The following is a 13,051-nucleotide window of genomic DNA, read 5'->3' as shown; positions in this document are numbered from 1 at the left end:
CAGAAATCAGTGTAGTACAAAACTAACAATGATTAAATATTGAATAACCATAATCATTATGAAGCGCCTATTAACATAGACAACATTGTAACAAGTGGAAACAACAGTTCTATTGCAGATGTGGATAAATATATGACTTACCAAAGTAATTTTTTACAATTAGTTAAGGCTTAATCTGCTAGTTAGCAAGCTATGCAGAAACTTTTCCAATAAAGAATCAGAAATTCATGCAATACCTGGACACCATCAGGCATATTCATAGAAGAAAGCATCAAAACTGCATCTTGACTGTAATTTATCTCCAACCTCCAACGTTTTTGAGAAACCTAGACAATAATCCAATCGATAAAAATGCATGAAATACTTCCACAGCCACATCAGATATGAAACTATGAACATGAACTACGAAGCAGTTTCTTCCCTACCTCGACAACACGTCCAATGACGATGTCTCCAACTTCGGGTTTGTACCTGCAATTTGCTCAATTCAACTACCGAATAAGAGAAGAAAAGGAGATTGGCGAGTAGAGAAGCTGAGAGATAAGGTGTTCGGGGTTTACGGTTTACCTGGATCGCAGGGCGCGGACATAGACGAGCTTATTGACGCGCTCAACTACGCCGCAGAGGGTGGCAACGAGGTCGCCGTTGATGTCTGCGGTTCCGTGGCCCTTGAGGACGCCTTCCTCGTGGTTAACAGAAATGGAATCGGCGACGGTGACGGAGGCATCGGAGTTGACCTTGGAGGAGAGCGACTCCAGCTGCTGCAGAGCGTTCTGGAGACGAACCTTCTGAGTTTGGCTCAACGGTAACTGTAATCCTCTCATCTCTCTTTCTCTTTCTCAATGGAAGGAGGAACAAGATTGAAAACCATAAACCCTAAACCTCCAGAGAAATTCTTCGCATACAAGCGATTAAGGCTTGTAAGCCTTACAAGTCCAATTAAAACTAACGCTCAAAACGCGCTTCGAACCGTTCTTCTTCCTCTTCGTCTTCTTCTTCTTCTTTTCTTTCGTTTCTTACCTTCTCTTTCTCCTCCTCCTTCTTCTTCTTGCTGCACGTTCTTCTTCCTCTTACTCTTTTTCTTCTCCTTTTCTTTCGTTTTTTGCCTTCTCTTTCTCCTTCTTCTTCTTCTTCCTGCACGTTCTTCTTCCTCGTTTTCCTCTTCTTCTTCATTTACGTGCTTTTCTCTCTGTTTTCTTTCTTCGTTATTCTCGATTTCCATTGTTTTTTGACATCAAACTCTGAAATCGTTTTTGAAGAAGAAGAAGCAGCAGAAGATGAAGAGGTGAAAGAGAAAGAGTTCTGAATTATGCATAAGGTGTACTTCAACAAATTTTGGGTGTATTTCTTAAATCATTTGGGTGTAGTTTTGTAATCCTTTGGGTGTATTTCTGTAATCTTTTGGGTATATTTTTATAATCGTTTGGGTGAATTCCTATAACCGTTTGGGTGTATTTCTGTAATCTTTTTGGTGTATTTCTATAATCGTTTGGGTGTATTTTTGTAATCGTTTGGGTGTATTTCTGAAGTTTCATTATCTTCAAAACGATTTCAAAGCTTGATTTCAGAAACCATGATAATCGAAAAAAAACGAAGAAGAAGAAGAGGAAGAGGAAGAAGAAGAGGAAGAGGAAGAGGAAGAGAAAGAAGAAGAAGAAAAGTCGTTCATAATAATACATGGTGAGTGTAGTGATTTGAAAATAGGAAACGGTTGAATAACGCATTAAAAGACCCGTATGTATAGCAACTTGTAAGACTTATAAGTCAAAAAGACTTGTATCTGTAGCATGCCTCTTTTTTTATATATATACCTTTGACGTAAATCAAATTCTATCAATTTTGTGAGTTTATATCAAAGTCTTTGTGCCAATAACCAATTTGAATTATTGAAATAGTGAATTTACTTCTGTTTAAATAAACATGAGGAAATCCACTGCATTAACGATAAATTCTATTTAAAAATTTAGTTATTTAGATCCGCAACAAGCCAACAATCATTGACCTTTTAACTTAAGAGTTAAGATCTGGTGGAAAACTTTAAAAAACAAAAGTGTATGTGCTAATCCATTTATATTGGGCCTGAGCCTTATTGGGCTTCATCATTAACTCAGAAACTATAGCACGTGCATTTTAGTAGCATCCCCTTCAAACGCAAGAGGTATATATAGAGACTAGAGTTAGATACGCACCCATCGTATCGCAACAGGATCAACAGAAACTTCACATTTCTCGTTTACTCTAATCTCTCTTCAATGAATTTCTTTAAATCCATTCTCTCCGACGATCCAGATCCCCCTGGATCCGAATCTGAATCCGACAATGCGTCTCACCCGCAAAACGCAACCGATCCTGATCCCTCCTCATCCGACGCCGCCACGGCCACCACCGACCACAGTGACGGCGTCGATGGCAGCGGGTGGATTCGGTTCGGTGGCCTGATCAAAACCCTAACCTCCAAATCCGAATCGATAATCGAGACGTATCGCCGGGACCTCCAAGAATTCGGCACGGGACTCAAGAAGGAGATCGAGGTCGCCCATGGCTCCCTCGAGACGGTGGGCCAGGCCATCGATCAGTTGGGATCTACTGTTGTCAAAGGAACGGCCCAGATCATCTCCCAAGGTAAGGAAGCAATCCTAGCCGCCGATCTCGATTCCGATAACAATAGCAACAGAAGCACTAAAAGCCCTAGCAAAGATGGTAGTAGCTCGAATTTGAAAGGGTATAGTAGGTTTGAAGCTCAGATTCGTGCTATTCAGGGTGATGCTAGCACTTACACTGATGAGCCTGAGGATTTGGAAGAGTATGGAAAATGGAAATTAGGGTTTTCGTTGGAAGGGAAGGATAAGGAATTGGAGGGTTTGCTTAGTGAGAATGAGGCTATGGAGAGTATTTACAAGAGGCTTGTTCCGAATAGCGTGGATAACGAGAGTTTCTGGTTAAGGTATTTCTATAAGGTGTATAAGCTGAAGAAAGCTGAGGATGTGAGGGCTAGACTTGTGACGACAATGTCAAGGGAAGAGGAGGATTTGAGTTGGGATGTAACAGATGTTGAAGATGATGATGATGAGGAGGAGGAGGAGGAGGGAGAAGAGAATGTGGGTCATGGTAAATCAAAGGGTGTGATTGATAAGGAGGTTAGTGCTGAAACTTTGGCAATTGAGGGGAATTCTGAGTTGCAAGGTGGTAAATTTGGTGAAAAGGGTGTGGTCGAAACAAAGAGATTGAGTGTGGAAGTGGGGGGGAATAGTTCATTGCAAAGTGAAAGTAAGGAACATGGCAATGATTCTGTTGGGGAAACTAAAGTTGAGAGTTCAGTGATTGCTCAAAAGGCGGATGATGGAAGCAACTCATGCAAGGAAGTCGTGAAGGAAGTGGTTGAATCTGGGAAGAATAGTGATTATGCAGCTGGTTCTGATGAGAAAGTGATAGTGGAAACAAAAGTTGATGATGGAAAACCTTCGGTGGTTGAGGCAAGTAAGAGCCCGGCACACGAGGAAGAGGAGGATCTCGGTTGGGATGAGATTGAGGATCTCAGTAGTATTGATGAAAAGAAGACAAGTCCACCTCGGAGTGGAAGCCCAAGCAAAATTGATGTGCGGAAGCGGCTGAGTGTTGCAGAGGAAGAAGAAGACTTGAGTTGGGACATTGAAGATGATGATGATGATGCTGTTAAGTCTTGAGACACTTGATGCTCACTGATCTGAGTTCTGGTGAGAGGCATAATTATGTAAGTGTGATTATGATTATTCTTTGATAAGTGAAATTAAATTAGCATTTTCTTTGTTTCTACTTATGTATAAATTGATTTAGAAATAGTGGTGTCATTTCTTTTGTCCTTCTTGTATGAAAAGCAATTGTTTCTATATAGATTATCTTGTCTTTTTAAATGTCATTTGTTTCGAATATTTATGAGATTATGATGACTTCAAACAGAATTTTCGATAACTCTTCATGACAATCCCCTTACTATTTCTTTTATAAGTTAATCGATCTGTTGTAATTATTAGTGCCAGCAAATTATCCTTTTTAAATTCAGAATTGGTTATAGACTTATAGTTGCATCATTTGGAATACTCTTCTTTAAATAGCTCTTCCAGTTAGTCTAATTTGTTATATTAAAGAGCTTTATCAATGGAAACAATTAACCAGCAACTTGTTCATTTGATTTCAGTGTGTTGAAAGTTTGAAGTATAATAAGTAAGCACATTTAACCTATATAAATATATTAGTTCTCTCTAAACTAATAAACGTATCAAGTAGTGCCTGCCGAGTGAAAAAATGAAGGTATGAAGACGACGGATGACAGATCAGAAAGTAATTAAAAAACAAAAATCTTCACTTGAAGCATTTAAAGCAGTACTTTCTATTTCGGTTAAAACAGTATGAAGATCAGATGTGGCAGTCCAGAAATAGTATGAAAATCAGATGTGGCAGTCCAGAAATTTTGGAAACGAATAAAAATATTTGACTTGTCTTGATATGTAAATGTACCAACACAGTATTAAGTAGATAAACATAACTTTGAATAATGTTGATGTTTAAAATGAAAAATATAACCTATCTCTTAATTCACACTCTTCACATTTGAAAGCTAGATTCCTAAATCCTTAAACTGATTGGAACACATACTAACCTATTGTGAACTCTATAGTTTATACCTTATAAGCTATCCGTCTAATAAGTTCAAAAAGAAAAAGACGGGGGAGGGGTGAAAAATGGATAAAAGACACTCTTCTAGCAGCAATCGGGCTCCTTTGTACAACAAATGGACATCCTCCACTGTTCCAAGGTAACTTTCTTGATTCACATTCCTTTGAAACCAGTGCTGCTTCTAAACTAAAATCTTACCTTAACCTCCAACTGTAATGCTGGGTTCAGAAGTTGACTCTCCCATATGTGAATTGGTTGGCGATGATAATGCCATAAGGCGTCCCTTTTGGGCTCGAGGTGGGAGATGCCTTGCAGGTTTCCTGGATGCTACCTTCCAAGGCAAGAAAACCCCAGTCCCAGCGCCACCAGGAAGTTTGCCAGGGTTCATTGCCATAGGGTGTACAGGGTTTGTTAGCATGACCATTGGAGCATGAAGTATTCCCCATTTGGGCATCATGTCCATAGTCTCATAGCTGCTTACAGCTCCATTTGGCACAGCATATGGGCTAGCAATGCCGGGTTGCCAAAGAGTCATTGCGTTTGTCACGGTAGGAGTTAGTGACTGGTATTGATTGGAGTCTGGCCTCACTCTAAAGAAGGTGATGCTAATCCTTCTGTTCGGTGATGGACACATTACGTGCCTTGCCATGTCTGCACTATTTCCTCTCATCACTAAAAGAGACCTGCCAAAGTAAGATTTTCATTATCTAATATGCACAGTGCACCTATCTGCTTTTAGAAGAAGATATACACATTACATGATGCCTCAAATTTGTTTGCATAATAAGATGAATATTATCGTCACTTTTGTCATTAAGGGCAACCGTATCGGTGTTTCTTGATGCAGCCACTGAATATGAATGAGAAGAGATATTATGAAAAAATAAGCTATCAAGGATCACAATGGGGTCCTGTAATGCACCCTTTATGTAAATGATGAAAATGCAAAATAGCTATTAAGTTTTCCTAGGCAGAAAAACAATATAATTTTGTGAATTGGAAGTGCTTGCAAGATTCTCTGTTATCCAAAGGATAAAGGAAATGGAGAGAAGCAAGATCCGAATAATATGGGCGTTATTATTACTGTAACATGTATAGTTGCATCCTGTGGAAAGCTTGTATAATAGCATTTCACATTATTCACTTACATGATGAAGCTATTTCTTCCTTCATATCCAGCACTGTGAATAGAATCTTAAATAATAAATGGAAGATTAGGACTGCAAAGAGTAAAGTTGTTTGATATGTACCCCTTCTTCAATGAGAGCATGAGTGGCCCCTTGTAGTTCCCATCATTTTCACTCATTAGGATACGTCCAAAAGCCATAGTTGAATCAGAGAGAAGAAGGGTTGATATAGGCTGGTCCAGATGGGGTGGTTTCAGGAATGGCTGAGAAAATTCCCCCTAAAATTATAGACATAGCTATGTTATTTCATAGTTGCAACAGATGCTTATACAGTTGTACAACCTTCCTAAAATGTACTGACACCGGATAAATGAAGTAAAGGGAAAACAATACCTCCTCAAAGAAGTTAATGATACAACCATTTGGCCTTTTATACTCTGGAATTAACTTCCATTGTATAAGGTGATCAATGACACCATGAAGAAGTGCTGGAATCGGTTCTATGTTGCCTGTAAAAACACATGAAAACAAAAAGGGTGAGTAGAATTACACATCACACCACTCTACCAAAGCTATCAAGTTTTTTCTACTTATCATTTCTTACTCTTTGCATCATTTATCTGCCCGAATATTGGAACACCTAGCTGAATCAGCTCTCTCTTGTTCCCCTTCATCTGCTTGTTGAATAGTATGAAAGTTTCACCTACATTTATTCATGGTGATGTTGCAATTAGTATTCTGAAAACAATGACTACAGGACAGCTTGCATCAAATTAATCAGCTGGTTTCCGGCCAGTTTGACCGGTTTCTAGTCGGTTTACCGGAGAGTTCCCCTTTCTGGCCAGCCACATGGATCTCGTTTACAAAATCAGTCAGCTTACAGATTTCTGAGTCATTGAAAATGGCTTCATATAACTTCAATCCTTTCACAACATTGACCTGATAATTGGAACATTTTTTTCTGTTAGCAATTTCCACCTGTTTTACTTATAAAAGAATGCATTTAGTTTGTGAAAAAAATTGATGAACTTGCCATATGGCCCTTCACTGACTCCTTTGCTTGGAAACCTTTTGTCAACTTTATCAGTGATGAGCGTCCTTCACATTCTTCGTGATTGGAACATATGCTAATGTTTGTCAAACTGGGGTGCATTTCTTGAGATCCTGCTCATCAGACCAAAGAAAATCTTCGAAAATTTAATACCCAGCAAAAATTTAGTACATGCTTTTTAATTATCAATTGTTAAATAGATTCAAGAGTTCACACCACCCATATGTACTAAAGAAATTCACTTATCAAAATTTAGTTATTAGAGATATTGTGAATTCCAGTTGGTAGAACCTCTGATTATCTTGCAGGTGTCAAATCCTACTAGGCCGTTAAACTAGACAACCTCAGAGAGCTTAACTAGATGTTTGACAAAACTAACCTAAACTGTCACTATATAACACTCATATCCTTTTAAATGAAAAATATTAAATGCAATTTGTTTACCATTTAAAAAATATTAAGAAAATAAATTAGAAAGAGATCGCAGCAACACATGTCATGAGCAATGTCCCCACGGTGGTAGTGCAATTAATAAAGGGAATTGAAGAAGAGATGTGGAGTCTAGGCATGGCAATAATGGTATAATACAAACAAAAGAATGATGGCTCCTTCAAAAATCAAAAACAAAAAAAAAATTATGGAAGGCAGCAGCACATGTCCCCTCTATGAAATAAATACATCTGGCTGCCTAAACATGTGTTTCTTTCCAATTTCTTTTCTCAACCGTTGTTATTCATTTGTTCCCTTGCTTTCCATTGATAGGACTCATGTTACTATTAGTCTATTACCCTGAACTCTACACATAACACTATATTATTTATTTGTTTTTATAATATTTACATATTTGTAGATATAAAAAAGGATGTTTAAAAACTTGATATAACGTCACGTGAAGAGTTATAATTAGTAGTTATATTGATATAATGTTTTCATAATATCACTATTTTTTTTTTAAGAAATGATCTTTGTATTATTCTTTGTATACATTCTTTTTACAGATTCTAGTATAAGAGATTATATTAAGAGGATTGTAAGAACATTCATCAAAGTTACTAGAATAATTTTTTTAAGAAAAAACTTTTTAACATATCAAATATTTAATGTATTGAAAACTTGAATCTTTTAAGCTTCTAATAAAAAAATTACTTTTGATTTTGATTTTTTTAAAAAGTATCTTTAAAAACATATTCTTATTCGTAGAAGGAAGAAGAAAAACGCATTCAACACGGCTCATTGATGCATGACTTGACACCTTGATTTTGATGAGGAATTAAATCGTTTGAAAAAATAAAATCAACAAATTCTAAGTTGATTAGATACAAAGTTATACGAGGTGACGAATATAAATTATAAACTACTAAGATCATATTAAACTACAAAGTAATAAGAAACATCTCACTTTTATGCACACAAAATTAAGTACTAATATGATGCAACATTCTTCCAAATTTTTACTTGTTAACAAGGTTGCATTAAATGATTAATCTACAAGAAAAATCAATGTTTTTTTTTTTTCCTCTGGCAGGATTATTGGGGGTTGATTAAATTAAGAGTAGAGAATATTGGTACCATTACCAGATATTCTAAAATCCAACCAATCCAACCCAGCCCCATTGAGAGGGAAGGCCGCACGCACGTGGTAAGATACCATTTAGATGGAACCAGTCACGTGACGTCAACAACCATATTATGCCGTCTGCTATGATGTTTCCGCCGCCTGTAATAAAATCATTGTTCATATCTCTAGATCTCTCCTTCATTAACGTTGTTATCCTCGTCAATCATCACTACACCTAAATAACGAGGATTAAGCTCTTCTAAATTAAGGTTGACAAAGTAAAAAAATCTAAGAGTAAATGTCCTTTTCGGTTCCTAACCATTTGTTCGATGGACTTTTCACCCCTTAAGAAATCTAAACACCTAAATCGGTTTCTATCTACTTTGATATATGTACGTTCTAATTTCTGATTAGGGACTGAAAATGACATTTACTCAAACTAACATATATCAAAATAGATAAGGACCGACTTGGATGTTTAGATTTTTTAAGGGGTGGGAAGTTTATCGGATAAATGATCAGGGACCGAAAAGAGCATTTACTCAAAATCTAACTGTATATGGTATAAATTATCTAATTAATAATTGTTTTATTTCCTGTTTCTATTAATTTTTTATTTTAGAGAATTAACCCCAACTAACCATCTTTCTCTCTTAAATTATAATATGGTTATTGTTAAAAATTAAAATAATTTATTCTTCTAATCAATCTCTTTAAAAATCTTTTTAGATTCCAAGCATTGCTTATATTACTTTCAATTGACTTTTAAATATAAAATAACATTTTGCACATTATAATTGATATCGACTTACACCTCTTCGATTAAATAATAAAAAATAAAAAGCACAATGGTTTGAGAAAATATTTTTTATTTTTGTTTTGAAATTAGTTAAAAGGTGTTCAAAGAGACTAAGAGCATTGGTTAATAAAATCGAAATAAAAATGTTATTTTTTTCAAAATTTAAAAGGTTTATATTTTTCTATTCAAATTTTTTAATTATGATTTCCTTAAAAATTATTATCTTAATGTATTTGTTAATAAGACTCTTTTATTTTACTACTTTTTGTTATTAGAATATTATAAAAAATAATAAAAATGATAGAATTTCATTTTCTATTTTACTTTCATATTGGCTTTTCATCTTTATAAAATTCTAAAAATAAAAAATAAAAGATACAAATACAAATCAAATATATCCTAATTTTTTAGGTGCGTAAATAACATCGTTATTTTCACATGCAACTTTGTTTACATTAAGAAATGTTTTAATACACATGTAGCGGTATTATGGACAGAATCTTTGAACTGCATTCTCAGCTTAAAATTACTTTAAAATCATCGCAATTCCACACCAAATATAAAGTCACAAATTCATATATCTTGGTAAAAAAAAAAAAGAAAATCACAAAGTAATAGACTTATTTGTTCTACAATAGAAAAAATTATATACACACCAAAAATCAAACGGTACAAAATGCGTTTGGTAAGTATAAGGGATACACGAAAAATATTTTAATATACTTTCTGGTGGAACATTACATGAAAATATTTAAAATTATTTCCACTAAAAAATTTAGATTTAAATATAGTTAATTCAATAAAAAAAATTCGATTCAGCTAAAAACGAGTTAAAAAAATATTTGATAACTACTCGTAAAAATAAATCAATATTTTTCAGTTGAAAAAGATTAAAAACTAATTTCTTTATCCAATAATCAAGTAACAACTTTTAATTTCTTTTAAATTAGTAATATTTACTCATTCACTGTTTTACTATCTTATTATCAGATAAAAGAAATTAATTTACTAACTATTTTAAATAATAATAAAATAATAAAAAATAATTATAAAAAGAATTATATTCTCTCTATACCACTCTAATACCACTCTAATCTATACAATAGAGTACCCCGTAAAGTTACATATTGGAAAAGAATAGTGTTGGAAAATGGAGGATCAAAAAGGTTGAACGATGTCTGCGGTCTACCATTGCACAACGAAAATTAAATTTGATTCTATTGCTATAAACAATTTCTATACAAATCTGATTTCCATGTCAAATAATACTATTTACTCTCGTGTTCAAATTTTGTTAAACTCTAATGATGAATGAAATAAAAACGACTTTTATATGTTTCGAGTATTAATATATTTAATTCAATATACTACTAATTTTTAATAAGATGTCATAAAATAAAACAAATTTTGCTTCTTTGAAAAGATATACATACACAGAAATTTCATGATTTCGTCCCTACAATAATATCACACAAACCAACAAAAATTGTTTAAATAATAATAATAATAAATCACCGGTGCTTTTTTTTAGAGAGAGGAAATTTAAAAAATCCCTGCTTTATGAAAACAGCGAATGAATTTGCGGAGAAATGAAAAGTGAAGCTTAATTAAAGCTTTTAGAAGGATGAATCGTGGATAAGAAAAGAAAGAATTAAGATATGTAATTAATTAGATTGTTAATTGTAATTAATTAAAGTACCTGAATCAGTAATCTCGCTCTCTGGAGATTCATACTCCTCATGACTCTGTTGAGCTTCGCCTTCGCCTTCGCCATTTCCAACACTCTCCGTCACTTCCTCCTCCACTTTCCCCTTCTCATCGTCTCCGCCGCCATTACTCTCCGCCTCCGCCTCCTCCGCCGTCGCCGTCTTCTTTTCGGTGACCTTGCGGAGCTCGAGAGTCACGTCAGCAATGGAGTGGTACTTCTGCATCTGGATGACGGGAATCCAGTTGAGCCTGCGGCGGTGTATGGCAGCGAACACGGCGTCGTACTCGTCGGAGGATGAGGCTGCGGCGGCGAGGTGAGAGCAGAGGGCGTCGATGATGGCATTTGCAGCAGCAAATTCGCCGCGGAACCAGGCGAGTATGGCGTCCTTGGCGAAGGAATCCGACACGACCATTGGCGGATCGGTACGAGGAATAGCAGCAGTTACAGCCGCCATGAGAATCAGAGTCGAAGCAATTAAGGAAAGGAAAGGAAAGGAAGCTTGTCCCAATATTTATGAGTTTCAGAAACGCAAACAGAGACAAAAACAGAGACACAGTGAAGTATGAGGAGCTAATAGAATATTTGTACAATATACACAATAAAGATTTAGGGAGTATTAGATATATAATCATTAGTGTTATTTTTTTCAATAGCTGAAGTTTTTGGAATGAGTGGTATCATGACTTGGTATTAGAACTCTAGATCCGAAAGATCAAAAATTCGATTTTTGGTGAATCTAAAAATTAAATAGTATAAGAGATGTTCATTTTGTAACTCTTAGCCTATTGTACATATTGTATAAATAGTCCATTATCTCTTTAGTAGGATTTTTTTTATTCAATTAATAATTTAAATGACATATTTTTTTCATATTTATTAGAGGTAAACGGATTTGAGTCTCCCAATATTAAAAAATAAAAAACATAGAGAAGAGAGCTAAAGGGCGAGAAGAGAAGTGGGTCCCTTTCCCAATGGGTCGGGGTCTATGCAATTGCACCACGACTGAACAGAAAGGAGCATTGTGAGGGTGGTGACTTTGGGGCCCACTTCAGGCCCTCTATTCTTGGTTCTCACATCACTGGCTGCCGAGCGAAGCTGACCAAGGGTCCCACACCCCTCCACCCTGGTAAAGACTCGAGACCAAATATTTATGTCAAATACTGTTATTTGAATAATGTATATTTAATTAGTTGGATATTATAATTGTTAAAATTTAAAAGTTGTATATTAAGTGTTAGCGGATGCTTCCATAAAGATGCGCAAAACGTCTTTTTGTAAAGATATTTATGTATTGTATTATTGTTAGACGTATTAATGAATCGGTTATTTTTGAATTTCTTAACAAATTAGAATAAAATCGATTTTTTTTATAACAATAACAATAAATCTAATTTTTTTTAGGGATTTAATTGTATTTTTAAATTTTTAGGGATTTAAATGTCCGAAAAACAAAAAACCAGGAATATAATTGTCTTTTTACCAAAAAATTTAAAGATATTCGATTTATATGGTATAATTCGATCGGATCAAATCGGGTCTAATAGTTATAATGCAGACAATTAGATTTATTATTGTTACTATAATAAACCAATTTTATTCTGGTTTATAATAAAAAATAAATTATTAATCGGTTTAATAAAAATATCCAATAATAATATAACATGTGTGAACATCTTAAAAAAAAAAGATATTTTTAGTATCTTTATTAAAGTAGTCTCTTAAGTGTTAATATGAAATATGATAGTATGTGACTAATTTATCTAAAAAAATGAGATATGGTAGTAGCTGTTGAAGTTCAAAGTAAGGCAATTTAGAAATTGGAATGCTAAGTAATGCTGCTTTGATTCAACTTACAACCACTTTTGTTTTTGGTGGAGAGTGGAGACCTTGAGCTTTGGTATTGCTCTTGTTAATACGTAATAGTGGTGGTTAGTTGTTCGTGTTTTCTGGAACCAAACAAACTACAATAATATATACATAGGAAAAAATTTTAAGTGTATCAGAAAATAACGGTGTTTCAATTGTTTTAGTTATTAATTTTAATTAATATATATTATATATATATATTTTATAATTCATATCAACAGTTAAAATAATTAGAACACTGATATTTTTGGTATATTTAAAATTTTTTTATATTATATATTATATAATG

At 34.5% G+C, this 13,051-nt stretch overlaps 3 protein-coding genes across 5 annotated transcripts in view; 1 reads left to right on the top strand and 2 right to left on the bottom strand.

Moving 5' to 3' along the window:
• LOC107645367 (exosome complex component RRP4 homolog) overlaps positions 1-888 on the bottom strand; it is a 2,608-nt gene extending 1,720 nt beyond the window's left edge. The window contains exons 1-3 of the mRNA XM_016349377.2: positions 568-888; positions 426-471; positions 237-326 (exon numbers count right to left, since the gene is read on the bottom strand). Of these exons, the coding sequence (XP_016204863.1) occupies positions 237-326; positions 426-471; positions 568-824 (393 nt within the window). The 5' untranslated portion in view covers positions 825-888. The remainder of the gene's footprint in view (positions 1-236; positions 327-425; positions 472-567) is intronic.
• Positions 2,174-3,948, top strand: LOC107645366 (BSD domain-containing protein 1). Of its 3 annotated transcripts, none has more exons than XM_021103727.1 (2): positions 2,174-3,072; positions 3,181-3,948. In XM_021103727.1, the coding sequence occupies exons 1-2, from the start codon at positions 2,253-2,255 to the stop codon at positions 3,681-3,683; spliced, it is 1,323 nt and encodes a 440-aa protein (XP_020959386.1). In that variant the 5' UTR covers positions 2,174-2,252; the 3' UTR covers positions 3,684-3,948. The 3 variants fall into 3 exon arrangements, with proteins under 3 accessions (XP_020959386.1, XP_020959385.1, XP_016204862.1); XM_021103726.1 differs by having other exon boundaries at positions 2,174-3,075; positions 3,184-3,948; XM_016349376.2 differs by having other exon boundaries at positions 2,174-3,948.
• Positions 4,447-11,462, bottom strand: LOC107645365. The gene is made up of 7 exons (XM_016349375.2): positions 10,888-11,462; positions 6,814-6,944; positions 6,602-6,719; positions 6,385-6,483; positions 6,174-6,289; positions 5,904-6,058; positions 4,447-5,336 (listed from the first exon to the last, which is right to left on the bottom strand). The coding sequence occupies exons 1-7, from the start codon at positions 11,348-11,350 to the stop codon at positions 4,853-4,855; spliced, it is 1,566 nt and encodes a 521-aa protein (XP_016204861.1). The 5' UTR covers positions 11,351-11,462; the 3' UTR covers positions 4,447-4,852.

This window comes from Arachis ipaensis, chromosome B06 (assembly GCF_000816755.2).
Source record: "Arachis ipaensis cultivar K30076 chromosome B06, Araip1.1, whole genome shotgun sequence".
Taxonomy (NCBI): Eukaryota; Viridiplantae; Streptophyta; class Magnoliopsida; order Fabales; family Fabaceae; genus Arachis; species Arachis ipaensis.
Note: the sequence above shows the minus strand (reverse complement) of the source record. Positions and strands in the feature narration are given on the sequence as shown.